The sequence below is a fragment of the Perkinsus marinus genome, assembly GCF_000006405.1.
Source record: "Perkinsus marinus ATCC 50983 genomic scaffold scf_1104296956518, whole genome shotgun sequence".
Classification (NCBI taxonomy): domain Eukaryota; phylum Perkinsozoa; order Perkinsida; family Perkinsidae; genus Perkinsus; species Perkinsus marinus.
In genome coordinates this window covers 438-18,897 of record NW_003207455.1, presented here as the reverse complement: position 1 = coordinate 18,897, position 18,460 = coordinate 438, and the positions used below count along the sequence as shown (strand labels likewise).

The following is an 18,460-nucleotide window of genomic DNA, read 5'->3' as shown; positions in this document are numbered from 1 at the left end:
GGCAAACACCGCATAGACTTCGTCCCACCGTCGCCAAAGCGTATCTGATGAGGTCTTTCAAAGAGACATGGTTCTCCATAGGCTTACCTCGAGCCTTTGTTTGATAGTGTTCTCCGTGTCTGCTAGACTGACCTCCCCAGAGGCTCTGGTCACCTTAGCAATACCACTCTTCTCACCAAACACTCTACCATCTTTAATCTTCGTCAATAATTCATCACGGACCTGTGAGACACTCATACCATACCACACCTCCAGGAAATCACCCTACCCCTCGGTAACCGCCGAGCTCATAGGCAATACGCCGTCCCTCCCGAACATTTCTAAGCTTGAACTCTACTTCGCCGCGTTCCCACACGCCGATCTGCGCACAGTCGGCCTTCATCGAAAAACCGCCGCCGCCTTCATCACTCCCATCAGCAACGTATACCGCACCACACGTATATCTCACCGAATTGTACTAAGTAGGAGTCAATAAAAACCCTCCAAGTAACTGTCGAAGCTCACTGTAATAAGGCGTTCCCGAGGCCTCTTCGAATCAAGGTTAAGTTCAACTCGCATGCCCTCAATCTCAGGATTCGCCGCACTGCTGTTGACTCGTATCTAAACCAGTAAGTGCTCCTTAAGCAATAACCCCAAGACTTACAGCGTGAGTGAAATAGCCCCAGTTAGCAGCAAAGTCACTCGCCACATAATTCTTTTCAAAAGGAATATTCAAAGTCATCTTTGCTTTATTCTCATCCATGCACGCCACCTTCACAGTGAACAACGAACTCACTGAAAAACAATCGCGATAAGAATACGAGCTGTAACGTCAGCTACCTCCAGTGTGAAACAATACGCACATATTCAACCACATTTGCGAAAGAATTTTGAGGAAATTCTCACTGGTTTCTTTACACTTCTACCCGAATTCCTATGTAAACTACTTCACTTGGCTGAGAGCAAGCGAACACATATTCCCCCAACACTTCTGGCTACCTTCGTCAACAGAATAGCCTCTCTTTGAACTCCCCTGCTCCCGAACGCGATCACATCGTAAGGCTAACCTCTCAGGCTTCCCCCCAACAGTAAACTGAATAACCTTATCAACGACTTCAAGGATGGTGGCTTACCTCCAATCTGCGCCCAGTAGCAAAGAAGTGTTCCGGTGAGTAATCAACCGCAGCTTTGACGAGTTTCAGCCCATCCCCAAGTGCAGGAGAATCGAATACAGGCGACTTCGAAATGTACTCCTCAACAATCTCAACCTGAATAGACTCAAGTGTGGGAAAATTGTCACATGTTCAACGACGTGCGTTGGTGACAATATAAAAATTTTCTAGGAAATTTTCGGGAAATTATGCTAAAGTGTATAGAAATTGAGAATAGTTTACCAAAATTCCCTCAGAACCTCCATAAACACCTAGTTGACGATGTGCATATTTTCCCACCCTGCACTCGACCCGACCAACTCACCGTAGTGACGCCACCCCACTGCACAGCAAAGTCCGATGCACCGTGATGGTCTTTAAAATAGAATCGCACAGTCGAGCGGCCGCACGTGCTCTCCACCACAAACCTCCCCTCAAATGATCGATAGATAGGGCGCTGCACTGCTTCACAACCGACATAAGGTTGTTTTGAACCGGACCGAGTGCTGGCCAACTGCGACAAGAACAAATTTCTTGAAAACACGAAGTCTCCACTCAGGCAAGCTTACCGCGACCGCATTCCCCTTGTACGCCGCAACAAGGTAATATGTACCATCACCCAGCTCAACAGATTCACAAAGATCGCTGACGTCCTCTGATATCTAAAAAAAGGTTGTAAATCCCATACCATCCCCGACGCAACTCACCTCCTCGTATTCGTTGTCCGCTGCGTGTACAGCGAATGGCTGCACTATTGCTGCTATAACCATAACAAGAAGCAGTGGGAATAACGGGGATCTCCTCACAAGTGGCTTGTCGCGAGACTTCGAGTCGTGCATGATAGGGGCTTGAAAACGGCAAAAGCCGGTAAAGGCAAGAAGAGGCCTGATGGTGAGAAAAAATAAGTCGACTTCATCGATCTCTCTGAGGAGTTCATTTCGAATGCCTCCTATACCAAAAGGCATGCTCATGAGCCATCTTCAGAGGGAAACACATGCATAATATAAGCAGCTATGTAGAGAAGTACTTCACCCTGCAATTCACGGCAGCGAGCCTTCCCAGACTATTAACCCTCGGATGGTTAGCGGTTGATGACCCAACCCTCCACGGCTAGGTGAACTCATCAACAACGCACATGCAGGCCCGGCAGGTTACTCCCAATGGTATAGTGATATATAATCAGTTTATGGTCATACCATGGCTTACAGAGACTACAGTCTCAACAAGAAGTTAAATCGATATTCAAGGTTCCAACAGTTGCCACACTATTTCCCATCATCACGTCCCTATTAACAACAAAACCCACATAGTTCGAAGAGAAAAAGGGCGATGGCACCATTATAGGAATTAACCATAGCAGATTAACGTCCAAGTGGTCTTACCGCATCTGTGAGATAACCTCCACATAGTGGTTGAGATTAGCATCTGTACATGAGCAAAACCATGGACACCTGCAATCACAAATCCACTCCTCCCGGGAGGGGTAGCAGGAGAGATATCATCAGCGATGCGATCCCTACTGGTCTGCGTATAGCCCCTTCGGGCCTCTCAGAATGAATTTTCACAGTGCATACTACGTCAAATTTACGACATACCGTAGCCCCTACTTCTCGTCAATTAGAATACTACCGATCCCTGCCGAGAACAGAATCTATAAGGCAACCAAGCCAGCGCTTATCATACCATACCATTTACTCTTCACCAGATCAGTGGACCAGGCACAGGACCCTGACAGAGCTTACATGGGCATGCGTTCCAAGAGAGGCCAGCTCCAACACTAGTAGTAGAAAGATAAACCATAATTCATATTTGAGATAGGTTGCTTTTACAACAACCTATAGCTTAACTGCCTGGGCTAACAGGACATTCTATGAATGACGACATCACCCTTCACGACGTCAATGACCTCACGTGGTTTGCCGGGTCCACCTGCAAGTAGGCGGTGAGCATCCTATATTGGAGTATACATTCAAGATCGCACAACCCAGGCGGTTACGATCAACGGCTTCTCAACTAGCATCAATCATAAGAAACACTAATACCCCTACATATAGCAGTGCTATGTGTAGGGGTATAAGTGTGTGGTGAAAGTGGGAAACCGCGTGCTATGATAGCACGCGGTTTCCGACAAACCACCAACCTCCATGCCTACCGATGGAGTCTTTACTCACAGCAGCATAACTTAGTCCTAGAGGGCAATCAGATTATACTGCTCAAGAGAAGAGTAGTACCTGTTAAGGCTTGTCACTCGTCTGGTACTATTCCACATCCCTCCTTTCCAGATAAGCCTATAAGAAGCTCACTGAGCTCATCAGCCTCCGAGCAGAACTCCGCCTTATCGAGGATGTTTCCTGCACACTATGAAGTACAAAATATATAACTCTACCACAAAATGAGCAACTTCAATGACTGAGGTCTCGAAAGAACGATTCCAATCTTTGGCAAGGTCGCAATAATCATGCGCAGTCAATGAGGTATCGCTCGCCCAGCTGATCGATTTGTTGTTAGCTCCTTCGCCTTGTGCAATTTTTTGTCTTTCCGACCCGGGGACACCGTTGTTGCATGGTAGACTACGACGACTTGAACTGCGGGATAGCTTGCAAGTGCATCGCTACTTGTAGTTCATTAGGATGTTGGGAATTTTCGCGGTGTAGGAGGTCATTTTCGTCGAGCTTCTGTGGACAGTGGTTGCTACAATGTGGGTTGACTGGGGATAATGTCGTATTCAGTGTTGATTACCGTAACAAGCAGTAATGGTGGCCTCTCAACAGCTCATCTGGCAGTGTGTCCGCAACAACAACTGCTTCATCCAGAAGCGTGCTAACACCGCCGCTTTCACCACCGAGCCCGGTAACATGACTAACCTCAACCGCGCTGGGTAATAATCATGCATAAGTCACGTGATGGGATTTCATTCTTTCTCAGCTACTCTGGTATTGCCAACGTCCGCGCTGGTGCTTTGGACATCCAGACCACTGGTAACAAGCAGACTATCGTGCTCACTACCAGCAGGAAGACCACTAAGCCCTGCACGCGTTACACCACCACTGGTGTCTCCAAGAGTAATGACGGGTCGAGATCGGGTTTCGCCTTGGTACGTGTTCCGAATTCAGGCGCCAAGAAGGCCCAGAAGAGCATCAAGGCTCAGTTGGCCCTTACCCGCCCTGACCTTATCCCTCTTGCCAGCAAGAAGTACAGCGCCATCAAGAAGAGCTTCAGAGCCTAAATCAGGCTGTTCGGGATTGCTGCCTGCTACTACTACCACTACGGTGATAGGTTATCATTACTACGATGCCCGTAAAACGGCAGCGTCAGAGCCAGCTCACTTGTTACTCAACAGGTTGAGTCGGAGCTGATGATGGCTTGAATTGTTCTCAGGCGTTGTGTTCTCAGTTTGGGAGATGATCCAGGGTCGCTGTGCTCGTTTGTGACAGTTGAAGAGAGTGCTCTGATTTATTGATAGGACTACGGCAAGTATTATTGGATTGACGTTTCCGATATTACAAGCTCAGATTGGATTCATAGGATACGGCCGACTCTACAATTTTGCACGTGCAGTTTAATGGGATTCGGTTTCTGGAGTACGCCGATCGTCGACTTTGGTGGATAATCGATCGAGAACCTTCCAGATGGGATAATCACCTGATTGTCGCGTTGTAAATCTCTTCAGAGAAAATCATAGCTAGTAATTGCTAACTTCAGAGTCGAGCAGTTCGCAGTTGCAAAAGTTGCTCTTAATTGGAAAACGCTCTCCGCTTGGCAGTGTCTGTGAAAGTGCTTTTCTGTGATGGACAACTCGATACCGAAAAACACATCCGATGAAGAAAACAGCAACGGACTACCGAACAGCTTAATACGGATGGATCAAGATAGTCGTTCATCATCCGACACGTTCACACCCCCTGCGGTTCGACCGAGTACCACTACAGTGAGCTTTGCATCAACAGGTATGAGCTTTCTGCACATAGTGCTGACGAGCGACCACTGAGTTCAGGTGATATTGGGCGCGAACATGTTGCTAGATCTTCCTCGGGACTGAACAAAGCTCGAGCCTTCGCTCGCGACATGCTACCAAACTTATTCAGGAGGAGGTGATTGACCTTCCTGCCTGTCGTGATGGAGGCATCGCCGTTGATCTCAGAAGCTCATCAAGCTCACTGGTTAGCCCATTCGAATTCGGTCGTCGCGATTCCCTATCGGAGATCTCTATCCGTGGCGGTGTTAATAATTCGAGCTCCGGCGACTCGACTAGAGCGGAGACCATTGAACTATTGTTTGGGCCTTTCCTGTCCCACACATCAGCACAGTTGCATACCAAAAACAACCGCGCTCTTGCCGAGGTTTTGGCGACTGATCACGACATGACAGTTTCCGATGAGTACCCTACGCAACCGCTATATTCTCAGATGTTTTTTCTCCGCCAGGTTGAGCTTATGCACCCTCATTTGTCCCAGTCATCGAACTGACTTCCACAATAGAGTAAGTCAGGGTAATCGGATCTGCCTTAAAACTGAATTCGTGCTGGTAGTCGATCTGCTCTGTTGGCCTTGAGCAGGCTATACCATACAGACATTTATTCGGTCAATAGGGGCAGCTATGCCTTCGGACTACTTAATTTACAAATCAACTCAGTGGATAGGGGCAGCTATGCCTTCGGACTACTTAATTTACAAATCAACTCAGTGGATAGGGGCAGCTATGCCTTCGGACTACTTAATTTACAAATCAACTCAGTGGATAGGGGCAGCTATGCCTTCGGTCTACTTCATTTACAAATCAACTCGGTGGATAGGGGCAGCTATGCCTTCGGACTACTTCATTTACAAATCAACTCGGTGGATAGGGGCAGCTATGCCTTCGGACTACTTCATTTACAAATCAACTCGGTGGATAGGGGCAGCTATGCCTTCGGACTACTTCATTTACAAATCAACTCGGTGGATAGGGGCAGCTATGCCTTCGGACTACTTCATTTACAAATCAACTCGGTGGATAGGGGCAGCTATGCCTTCGGACTACTTCATTTACAAATCAACTCGGTGGATAGGGGCAGCTATGCCTTCGGACTACATTATTTAGAAATCAACTCAGTGGATAGGGGCAGCTATGCCTTCGGGCTGCACAGTTCAGAAATAGACTCGGTGGAAAGGGCCCGCTATGCCTTTGAGCTGCACGATTTATGGATCGACTCGGTCAATAGGGGCAGCTATGCCCCCAGAATCAGAATTGACATACACGTGAAGGACACCAATTTGACACTCAGAGTCAAATAAGTACATCACGTTAGCCGAGAACGGAGCCCAGTTTAGCAATGCGCCTCCCGCGCGCATCGCTGGCATAGCGACCCCAGTCCTAAGAAGTATTTCTGAACGGTATATAGCGCTTGATCATCAATGGCTTCAAATTTGTCTATTGTCCATCAAGTGCCTTATTTATAGCATCGATTGGATAGCTTTTGACGAATGCTGGGAAGTCGAAGTTCATTCCCTACATCGTCTTTTCCCTGCTAGATCGCCTCGACGAAGTACCGCTTGCTGACGTTCGTCCCGTTGAACCTCTGGGAGCAGTTCCACCGCGTGGCGAACTTGTGGTTTCTACTTGTCGGTGAGAGGTTCATGCACTTTGCCATCGGGTGTCGATGACAATCAATGCAGCTCACTCCAGGAGACTGCTGGGCCATTGCGGAGGGCGCTCTCCTCGGTGCCTGAGAGTTGCTACTAGGGTTGCCCCTCCCTCTAGGTATTTGCCAGATGCTCCCGTACAATCTGAGTCCGACTTCTGAGTGGGCCACTATCGTGCCCCTGGTATTTGTCCTCAGCTTGACGATGATCAAAGATGCGATAGAGGACTATCGTCGTTACATGAATGACACCAAGGTGTGCATTCGAGTTAGCCACGGTCCTTGTCATAGGAGAGTGGAACCTGCACATGATCAGTAGGTCAATAAGCGCCTTTGTCGAGTGGTAGTGAAAGCGAAGGCTAGTGAGAGGCATGATCGAGATGTCGGAGGTGATTTGCCTACAATCGGGGGAGCTTTATTCGATATATGGCAGGTTTGGAGCTGATTCCTTGGGAAAACATCACATCCGGATCACTTCTGTATTTGAGAAGAGGCGAAGAGGTTCCAGTGTGTCTTGACATGCTCATATTAGTATGCTTGAGCTATCATATCAGGCCGACATGCTGCTGATAGCCACCAGCGACCCAGACGGAACGGTATATGTGGAAACGAGTCAGCTCGATGGAGAGTCGGCATTGAAAGTCAAACAAGCTCTTCCCGAGACACGGTAGTGCACGGCCATGCCCTCTGCCTGGTGCTCCTCGCGATCCCTCTAATGCCACTAGACTAGTGGGAACATCTCGTGCGGTAACATCATGGCCGAGATTAGCTGTGAAATCATCAGACGAGAGAGGTCATGAATCCTGTCGGTGTCGACTTAGGCGGATGTTCTCCTCTATTCCATTGGTTTCCGAGTGTGTCGGATCAATGACGTGCGATGCCCCCAATGCTCTCATCGACGAGTTCAACGGCCTCTTTCGACTCAGAGGAGGGCTCAGGGAACCTGCTGATGCGAAGAACCTGGTAAGCCTGAGTGTTTCCGTCTCCAATGCAGGCCATCTCGACCAGTGTCATCAGTGATTATCTCGATATTGAGGTACTCCGCGGATCGTCGATCCGCAATACGGCGTGGTGTTGCGGCGTCGTTGTTTATGTGGGAAGGGACACTAAGTTAGCCATGAATATGACTCCAAATGCGCCAATCAAGAGGTCGAAGGTGGAGCTCCAAATAAACAGGTGAGATCGTCCGGGAATTACCGGGGAACCGCGGTATGCTGCTACGTCTCGCGTGACGCGGATCGTGTTGAGACGCGGGGCAGGAATCAAGGTCACGTGCAGAGCACACCAGTGATGCAACCTATTAAACATATCGAGATGAACGTCTCGATAAGTTGCCAACGACAATGTCTGATTACCAGAATACAAACACTTTCACCAGTTTGGTTGAAAGGATGGTTTGCCCACGGATCGTGGATCTTGACTCTTAGTATCATCGGTAGGAAAGAGCAGGGTTATCCTACTAGGATATATCGAATGAATGAATACCCGGACATAAATCGTCATATTTTTGAAAGAGTTAGAGGAGGACAGTGGGTTTGCCAGCATATGCATCGCATATTATGCGATATGACCTCGCGTCTACCAGCAAAACTGGGTAAGTTAGATCCGTAAAACCTCCGGACTTGAGCACCGTTTGACCAACAACCTGGATGTGATCTACCGTGCACCCTTCCTGGCAGGGCACTGACGCGGCACGGTGTGTTGAAGATACAAATTGTTCTATAAGAATTTCTGAATATAGAATTTAATGTCATGAGATCTTGGAATACATTGGTTAAATTGTACTTTTTACGTGTGGCCTATCGAACATTGCGGACGGAATTTATGTCAACATATCCATACTAGGCCTTCGTGACGAAGGGGCGGAGCTCGATTAATCCGCATCTTTTGATTGAGATGTTGGGAAGTAATGATCGTTGTGGAGATGTGATGATCAAAATTGATTTTCAATTGCGCTCGTCAGGGTCATTCGATAGTCATACATCTCGAATCGCGCACTAAACTCTACCCTGGAGTTAGTCTCAGGTTCGATCCCCGGGTTGGGCATTTTTCCATCGAAAATTGTTTTTCGCACATATTTCTTGACGCTGTGGGAGTAGTCAAGTTTTTCGATTTTTCTGCAAACCTCCGGGCATAGAGGACTCGTTTGATTCATCTGATGCCCTCGGACGGTCGGTAGTTCAGTCAAAATAATTCATCACGCACGCACGCACAACGCGAAAGTGCCTGTTGTTGCGGTATATGCTCCGCTCACTTCGCTCGCTCCGCAACTAGGGACAGGCTTTTAGGTCATAGCGCGTTCACAAGATGATCCAATGATGGAAAAACCCAAGGGATTACAATTTTCGGAACCACAACGATAGGGTTCGCTCTATTCAGTATCTAGCGGGAAAAGGAGGCATTTTTCGCTTTCTGACTGGCAATAAGAACGACGGGGTGTCGGATGCTCTCAAGGTTGACCTGAATCGGATCGAAGACGTCACTTCTCAGTTCTGACTCTCTCAAAGGAAACTGGGAAGATTAACGCCTTATGACACGGTGATGCAAGCATTGTTGTTTCCCTAGCAGAGTCGTTATTTCTGTACCTGACTCCCTTATACGGTCCAAGGCTCTATGACGGGTCAAGGCGGTCCCCCGGAATAGATGCCCTTACCGTCGGAATTGGTTCGCTCCATCATGAATTTTCGGTACTCATCCGCCGAATTGAGATCCTTATTGAGAGCTTGCTGCTGAACTGACTCTTAATATGACACACTTATGTAAACTCAAGCGCTAAATTATTGTTCTTACTCGTGTATGTGGGTTTCTTGTCCGCGGGCATAGCGGCCCCCATTCGCCACGTGGGTTTCTGAATGGTATAGTCTTCTGGCATAACGGTCCTCCCTATTCGGCAATTCGATTTCTGAATGGTATAGTCCGCTGGCATAGCGGCCCCCCTACTCGCCAAATAGATTCCTGAATGGTATAGTCCGCTGGCATAGCGGCCCCTCTACTCGCCAAATAGATTCCTGAATGGTATAGTCCGCTAGCATATCGGTCCCCTACTCGCCAATTAGATTCTGAATGGTATAGTCCGCTGGCATAGCGCCCCCCTACTCGCCAAATAGATTCCTGAATGGTATAGACCGCTGGCATAGCGGCCCCTCTACTCGCCAAATAGATTCCTGCATGGTATAGTCCGCTAGCATATCGGCCCCCCTACTCGCCAATTAGATTCCTGAATGGTATAGTCCGCTGGCATAGCGCCCCCCTACTTGCCAAATAGATTCCTGAATGGTATAGACCGCTGGCATAGCGGCCCCCCTACTCGCCAAATATATTCCTGAATGGTATAGTCCGCTGGCATAGCGGTTCTACCACCCGCAATATAGATTCGCGAATGGTATATTTATTTTCCACCGTCATTTATACTGTACCAATCACAGGATCAGACGCAGTGGTGCCGTGACGGTGGCACAGTGCCATTGGCACTCCTAGTCCATTGAAATGATAGGAACTGGAGCACTGAATATGCCGAACCGGCAAATGACGGTTCTTGTATTACTCTATCACACATCAGCTCGCTTCCGGAGTGTTGTTGTGTGAGTTGCATGACATTGACGGCTTCCGCCTTACGGGTACAGCTCCATCGGAGAATCTACAACGGAGACTCTACAACAAATTCGCTGATGTGATCATTGTCTCGAGTTTGCCCAAGCTATTGGCATGAATATATTCATCATTCCCCAACTCTTTCAGGTACCTGGGCTTCGTTCTTGGGTTCATGCTGGCACTATCTTTGGGACTAACCATAGCTTTTGCATGCACACGCGACTCGAGGGACAGGTTCGAGCGATTCGTAGGCATGTATACTTACAGTGGCACCTGGGTAGGTCTACGTTATTTGTGATTCCAAGTGAATGTCACGTTAGTCAGCGGCAGAATGCTTTTCAGAGACAGCAATTCTTGACATTCCTTCTCCTATTCAACAACATGGTCCCGATATCACTTTACGTAACCGTGGACATCGTCAGATCAATACAGGTCAGCCTGGGCGGAGTACTCGGCGCTTATGTTATCAACTGAGCTTTCTACGCTGCCGCTGTCGATATCAAGCAGCTGACTCACGATTACTCTGTCGTCACGAAAGCTCATAATGGCGAGATAGTTACTTTCAGGCATACTTTATTCAGCGGGATCCTTATTTGAAGGAAGGACAGCATTCGATTATCGTAGGCGCATCAGGCCTCAACGATGATCTTGGCCGGGTTGACTACGTTCTGGTTGACAAGACCGGAACCTTGACGGAGAATCGGATGTCGTTCAAAACGTGCAGTATTGGTGGAGTACAGTATGGGAGTGAAGAGAAGGCACCCACGGCTGAAAGTATTCACTCCGACAACCTTTACTCTTGGCGAAGCAACAAGATGCTCCCGGACACTGAGAAAAACCGCCTACGTGATGAGGCGTTACTCGAATATCTGGGAGTCTCGGCGATCACAAGGCCTCAGGATGCTTTCGTCCATCTGTTCATGCTAACGTGCGCGATATGTAACACCGTTATTGTCGAGACGTCAACCAAATCACTGATCGGAGTCCGTTTCCAAGGCGCTAGCCCGGATGAGGAGGCCTTGGTTGAAATGGCTGCGAGCTCGGGCTACATCCTCACGAACCGAAGCTCGGATTTCGTGTCACTTAGGATACTACGGCCCAGTCCCGCAGGAAAGGAGCGACAATGGGAGGATACCACTTTCAAAATTCTCGGTGTCAACGAGTTCACCAGCGAACGCAAACGCATGAGCATTCTTGTCCAAATCATGAAGACCATTGAAACTGATGAAGGGGACATCGCCTATATCCCCGATGGTAGCGGGTCTATGCTATTGGTGAAAGGTGCAGACGACGTGATGGTCGAACTCTGCCAGAGAGGTGTTGGAGAGGCTTCAGCTATCGCCTTATGTGGGGTCCCTGTTCGGGATGTTCGAGAGGAAACGGTTTTTGACATCAATGAATTCGCATCAACTGGTCTTCGAACACTCATGCTAGCGATGCGGTATCTTGATGAAGTCGAGACCTCAGAGTATCTTGGAGCCCTGAATGAAGCTAGGCACTCCATAACGAATCGAGCTGACCGATTCGCTCAAATAGCCGATAAGTTTGAGACGAATCTTATTGTTCTCGGGGCCACTGCTGTGGAAGACAAGATACAGCGTGGCGTGAATATAACGGTTTGTCGGATGTTGAATGCGGGCGTGAAGGTTTGGATGCTCACGGGTGATCGCTACGAGACCTCCCTGAACATTGCTCGAGCTGTTGAACTCTTACCCCGGAATGCGTATGTGTCGACCTTTGCTCCAATTACGAGCGTGGGATGAGTAATGAAGCAGCAGATGCTTCGTACGACAAAAACAGAAGAACTTTGAGGACGAATACGTGAAGTGGACCGCTCGTGGGAAAACGAGTTGTTTATGCGTCGTTTTGGATGGTTCAGCAATAGACTGCTTCTCCTCGTCGAAGAGCAATTCGATAATCTTGTCCAGTATCCTCATGAATACCGGATCGGTGGTGGCATGTCGCTGTTCACCATCACAGAAGGCACTGATCGTCCAACTGCTAAAAAAAGCAGATGATTGTATCACTTTGGCTATAGGCGATGGAGCTAACGATGTTCCTATGCTTGAGGTGGCCAACATCGGTATTGGAGTCATTGGGAGCGAAGGAATGCAGGCCGTCAGAGCCTCAGACTATGCCATTGCCACATTCTCTCACCTTGGACAGCTGATGTTAATCCACGGCCGAGACTGCTACAACCGTATTACCCTCGTTATACTCTATTCCTTCTTCAAGAACATCTTCCTGATATTGCCGAATGTATTTTTCGCTTTGAGCAATGCATTCACTGGCACCTCCCTGTACGACTCCTGGATCTTGATGTCTTACAATGTCTTCTGGACTTCCCTCCCCATCATAGTCATCGGCGCCATGGATATCACCCTGCCACGCTGGGTCGTTGTGAGGTATCCCATCGTATATGTTGAAGGGAGAAAGTCATTCTCATTCAATGCGAGGAAGTTTATCGTATGGATACTAGGAGCGACTTTCTGTGCTGCAGTCGCCTACGTTTCGGTCGCGGTCGTTGTGGGTTACTCTTCCGTTATCACTCCCAGTGGCGAGTTGATGAGTCACGCTTGTATGGGTACGCTCATCTACTATTCGGTGGTGATCGTCGTCAATTGTATACTGGTCGTTCTCGTTAATCATCTGTCATCCCTCTTCTTACTGCTCTGCTCCGTCTCTATCATTGCATTTGTACCATTTCTTTCTCTATACTCCCGTATTGGCCGTCCATGGTCGAAGGTAACCAATGTGGCTGAAATGCTGTGGGGAGAATCTCCGATCACTTGGTTGGTTCTCATCTTTGTGATTGATATCTGCGTCTGTGGAAGTATACTACTGAAGTTACTCGTCTTTTCGAGGGATGCAGCAACGCCGGTACAACAACTCCAACGGTGGCTGGCGGCTGCTCCTAGCCGCTGGACACAGCAAGGTTTATCGCATATAGCTGAAAAACTCAAGGAAAGCTTCCCCTGTGTACCGGGCTCCCTCACGCAATCCGTGAGCGATTTTATGGCCGACGCAAGTGTTGGTGGGAACGAAGTGTCCCCGTTGCCATCGCGAACTCCGAGTGCCACGCGACTGAACTCAGTAGTCCGTAGACTTTGCCGGGGTGTATTTAGATTGTTGGCTGATGAAACTGAAGCGGCAGGCGAGCACGTTTCCTCTCAAACGTTGAGGCGAGTTAGCTCCAGGACACTGGAGTTCAAGAACATTGCAACAGAATCTGGCTATCGCATTCATTCCCGAGCTGAAGCCATAAAGCATATCAAATTGGCTCTAAAAATTATCCTCATCCCTCTGTGGTCGTGGTGGATGTTTCAGCAGCTGAGCCCGTCAGGAAGGGTATCTGTTTCACTTGTTATCATCCCAGTTTTCGGTACCTTTGCATACCTATTAACGTTCACCCGCTTCTGTCGCCGTAACTACACTACGGTCCTAGCATCCCTAGCGTTTCTTTTTATAGCTGAGTTCTATGTGATGAGGATCGTCGATGGAGTGGACGATTCTCTCTTGGCTGCCTGGATCCCCTTTAGTGTGCATATTGCTGCTCAAATCCGATTTCCGAGAGCACTTGCCCTATCTATCGTCCACATTATCTGTTTCATCACGATCCATCTCGTTCGTACATTGGAGATCCATCATGGTTCGAGTATGGATGGACACGACTCGCGAGACTGTGGGGTCGAATTTAATAACCTCTGTCAACTGCTGGACTACCTCCCGATGATGCTCGCGATAACATCGATGAGTGCGGCACTCGGATACAAGACCGAACTTGATCAGAGGAGCCACTATCTCGTCTCTCTCAATTCTAAAGTCGAGCAATCCCGCAGTAAGGAAGTACTCAACAACATGCTTCCAGATTTCGTAGTCGATTCGATCATTGAGCACAATAGAGGGCTCCCCTTCGGTAGCAGTACTGAGTCTCGATTGCTTTCCCGACGGTCAACAGAGAGTTCTTCTAAAACGGGCTCCTCAAGAATCCCATCTACATTGGAAATCGGAACATTTGCCCGGCACTGTGGAGACGTGACTGTACTCTTCTGTGATGTGGCCGACTTCCCGCAGTTGGTCGCTGCACTGGTACCGAAGCAGCTCATTTTGATGATACACCGATTGTTCAGCAACATCGACAAGTTGGTGTTTGTTCACGCTTTGACTAAGCTCGAAACGGTCTCTGAGTCCTATGTTGTCTGCAGTGGACTCAACCCGGATGGTGACTCATCTGATCATGTTGTGTCGAAGGATGCCTTCCGCGCAGTATTGTTGGGCTTGGACATACTGGACAATACCGCTCACATGAATGTCCCAGCGCACACTGGACCTGACGAGTGTATGAGGGGGTTTGCAATTGCTTTGGTTTTGAAAATTGGCATCCACACTGGTCCGGTCATATCTGGGGTGGTCGGCTCTAAAAGACCACAGTTTTGTATCTTCGGAGACACCATCAACACTGCATCGCGGATGAAGTCCACCGCCATTCCTAATCGTGTTCATCTCTCGGCGAGCACTCGCGAGTGTTTGGAATTCTCCTCGAGTCTTTCCTTCGAAGAGCGCGAGACGTTTGTCAAAGGAAAAGGGGTGTTGATGACTTACGATGCCTCTCGGGTTGTCGACTCTTCACATCTGCAAGATGTTGGCGCGATGTCGACGAGCAGAGATCTTGCGGTCTCGTTCGACACTTCTAAAGTGGAGAAGTTGGGAGGGATTGAACCTCTACGGAGGCACTCCCAGGCCAGTCTCGGTGGCTCGGCAACCAGTACACTCACGGCTCCCGTTAGGAAGCTCATCGCGAGCTTGAAACCATCCATACGTTGGCGGAATGGGGCAGAAGAAAGTTTGGATGAGCAAGCGTATGATGCTTTCCACTCGTCCAGCCCTTGGTTGGCTGGGTCAGATGTTAGCTGCAATGAGAGGACAATTAATTTCGACAAATCTCGCGATCTGAACTTGGCTGTAGAGGCTTTGCGACGCAACAATGACCGATATGATGTTCAAAAAGAGCACGCCGTCGAACGTATGGATCTCGGAAAAGATCGGGCCAGCATGTACACTATGGAGTTCCTCCAAAGCTCCTATGAGATCCGGTTCCGAGAGGGTCGTTTGATGACATTTGTAACCTCGAGATCGACTCGATATGTGCTCCTCATTCTGTCGGTATCTTACCTTATCCAAACCATCGAGCTTCTGGTTGCACCACAACAGCCGCAAGTCATATTTTCCCGCGTCCTCCTCGCCCGACTCACGGTATGGATCCTCCTGATGGTATTGTATGTGCTCTACTCGCTGAGGAGTCTCTTGTCTGCGCCAGCTCTGAGACTACTCACAGTCGGAGTGTACGCCATTGGGATTTTGGTGGCTTCATTACATACCCTCGTTTTCGTCGAAAACGTGCGGCGAGATGATTGTGATGCCGATGATCCTACATGCAGTAATCTGAGCATCACCGAGTCGCCGGCTGCTACAGGGTGACAGACTTCACTCCTGTCCCATTGGCTTCGCTTGACTTATTTCCTGTGACTGACGCTTAGACCCTGAGAGATGGTTATTGACAGATACCATTCTTATGCGAATAGCCTCGAACTGACCATGTGGTTGATTATGATCAATTTCAATGCTGCATTGCTCTTCAAGCATCTCCTCTACATCAACATCATAATCCTTATTCCAGTAGTGATCTCGTGGAATTTCAGTGAATACATCGGATCCGACTTGGCTGCGGAGGTGAGCCTGAAAGTCGGGTTTTGGGGGTAGAGATGGAGTACTTCGAATTTACTTTGATCATTGTAGGACAGAACTTTCCTGTGGATTAGAATCGCTTCTACAATTATCCTTCGTCATTGTAAATGAGATGGGCATATCGATGTGTTTATAGTCTGTTATTCTCTCCAGACATCAGCATTAGTCGTATGTTTCGCATTTATTGCGATAATCATGGCGCGGATGAGAGAGTCTTGGAAAAGGAGAATATTCTTGACCGATATTGAATACCAGAGCTGGCAGAAACGAGCTCATCGATTACTATCGGAATTCATGCCCTCATCTGTAAGCCATGATTTCGAGAGCTTTCTCCATGGGTTAGACTAAGTTATTCAGGCATTGGAAGCATACCTAGCAGATAGGTACATGGCATCACTATACAAAAACATGACCCTCTTATTCGCTGATATATGCAACTATACAGCTTATGCGAAGAGTGCCCCTGCCGAGCGAGTTGTATCACTCCTCACTACCCTGTTCTCACGGTTTGACAGTCTATCGGACACTTATGCAGTGTACAAGGTGAGCTCCTCAAGTAGCCTCTATATCTATGACCAACACTGTGTATGGTTGACGCCATCGAGCGTTGAGCTCGAGGTCTCTATAACGAATGCACCTCGCTCGCCCACGTGATTGAATTCACCCCGGAGCCGCGGCCGCACATCATTGCTCATGAACGAAATCTCATACGTGAGCGATTTCGTTGACATAGGTACACACCATCGGAGATGCGTACGTTGCTAGCACAGAACCTAAGGAAGGTGTCGATAAGGTGTGTAGCGAGACGTCAACATCGACTGTTGCTCATTACTCTCCTGTCGATGCCTTCTCTTATTATGGACAGTTGCTCTTGATAGGATGCTCATGGTCACGCGATATTATCGTATAAACTTAGTGTGAAACTACGTGGCGAATCGGTGAAGTGCATCGATCGCAGGGGGTCCCTGCATCTCCTGCGGAGATCCTTCGGTGGCTGCCACTGAAGCAGTCTCTGGCGAGCAGAATCAGATCTCGCGATGATTCTCTCATTCGGCCTATTGGTGCGACCGGACTATCGACGATATCAATCGACAGGTACAGTCTGCTAGGAGGATGGTATCATTCGCCCAGGCGATGGTGGAGGCCCTTCATACAGTCCGACAGGAAATGTCCGCGCCAGACTTGGAAATGCGGATAGGCCTGCACTTCGGCAAGTTCGTTGGCGGTGTTATTGGTGAGTCCAAGTTCAGTCCGAGCTGTTGCCGGTGTGAAACAACGATGTCCCGGGCCCACGGGCCGTGGGCATCTGATCCCGATTTGTCGTCATTACAGCTACAACAAAGATAAGCTATGATATCTTTGGTGTTGACGTGACCATCGCGAATCAAGTCGAAACAGCTGGTATACCTGGAAAGATAGTCGCGTCCAATTCTCTCCGCGGGTAGGCCTGATTAGACTCTCCCTAGAGAGTTCCCGAATCTCAGGGATATACCCTGAAGTTACTGGTTGTTTCTCTTGCAGATATCTTGTTCATTACTTCCCTGGCAAATATAGGTTTCGTTTCCACACAACAATAGAGACATTGGTCCCTGATGATTCTAGTGAGTACTTCCAGCGTGGGGCTGCTGATAGGAGTTCCCCCAAGCAATGCGTGACGGTGGACTCTCAGAAAAACATGGTCCGGCAAACAGTCATCAGAGCGTCGTCGCCAAACAGCTGAAAATCTACGAGATATCTACGAGCAAGATGCAGTATGGTCAGTTCGATACTGTGATCTAGTACCAATCATTTTCGCATCTGACCATGTTAGGCAAGCTAATTAACCATGAGAATTGAGAGACGATGTCGGCGTTAGTCTTGTCAATCAGTATCAATCCAGAGTGTGACTGCATAGTACGCCATCGTTTGTAATACGCGGAAATTTTCCAGTGGGCAGAGAGTGTACCCAAGAGAGAGTCTCTCGGAAAAGTATCAAACCCAGGGTCTGAGGGCGTCACAGGCATGGAAAACTACAGTAGTGCCGTGGGCAGCTGTTATGATGGCGAGTTCAGCGTCGTCTGAACATCTACCAAGCCCGGAAGACGACCTCACACTGCCTGATTGTGTTCCCCGAGCGGCTGAAAGTTCCTTCACATCGGCGGAACATCCCCGCTCTCCTGACAGCCACTCTCACGAAACTCTCGAGAGCAGTGGTTCGTCAGGTGATGCTATATGCTGGCCGGGTCAACTTGCCCGTGAGGCAAACTACTGCGGTTGTCAGGTTCCATCGACCATCGGATTTTGAGTCATTCCACAAGCAGACTTTCCAGAGCTCGCTTCTTGGTTCGCAGTATGCTGCCAAACGTTTTGGGCGGAGAGTGATTACCATCCAACC

The 18,460-nt window shown here is 48.7% G+C and overlaps 3 protein-coding genes across 3 annotated transcripts; 2 read left to right on the top strand and 1 right to left on the bottom strand.

Annotated features, from left to right (window-relative positions):
* Positions 1-57: 57 nt before the first annotated feature.
* On the bottom strand, positions 58-1,969 carry Pmar_PMAR024450 (hypothetical protein; the record flags this gene model as incomplete). Its single annotated transcript, XM_002775148.1, has 9 exons — positions 58-222; positions 269-457; positions 505-600; positions 644-774; positions 979-1,072; positions 1,113-1,247; positions 1,456-1,644; positions 1,700-1,792; positions 1,838-1,969. The coding sequence occupies 9 exons, from the start codon at positions 1,967-1,969 to the stop codon at positions 58-60; spliced, it is 1,224 nt and encodes a 407-aa protein (XP_002775194.1).
* Positions 1,970-3,857: 1,888 nt separating this feature from the next.
* Positions 3,858-4,497, top strand: Pmar_PMAR024449 (60S ribosomal protein L28, putative). The gene is made up of 3 exons (XM_002775147.1): positions 3,858-4,008; positions 4,056-4,192; positions 4,244-4,497. The coding sequence occupies exons 1-3, from the start codon at positions 3,884-3,886 to the stop codon at positions 4,354-4,356; spliced, it is 375 nt and encodes a 124-aa protein (XP_002775193.1). The 5' UTR covers positions 3,858-3,883; the 3' UTR covers positions 4,357-4,497.
* A 420-nt stretch (positions 4,498-4,917) lies between these two features.
* Pmar_PMAR024448 (hypothetical protein) lies at positions 4,918-17,865 on the top strand (the record flags this gene model as incomplete). The annotated part of the gene is made up of 20 exons (XM_002775146.1): positions 4,918-5,077; positions 5,125-5,221; positions 5,659-6,367; positions 6,641-6,734; positions 6,870-7,065; positions 7,283-7,417; positions 7,572-7,713; positions 7,787-7,926; positions 10,489-10,575; positions 10,623-10,773; positions 10,908-12,003; positions 12,221-12,925; positions 13,811-15,815; positions 15,903-16,071; positions 16,444-16,629; positions 16,820-16,879; positions 17,182-17,320; positions 17,419-17,527; positions 17,608-17,702; positions 17,756-17,865. 20 exons carry the CDS (start codon positions 4,918-4,920, stop codon positions 17,863-17,865), a joined length of 6,585 nt encoding a protein of 2,194 aa, XP_002775192.1.
* Between the last annotated feature and the right edge of the window lie 595 nt (positions 17,866-18,460).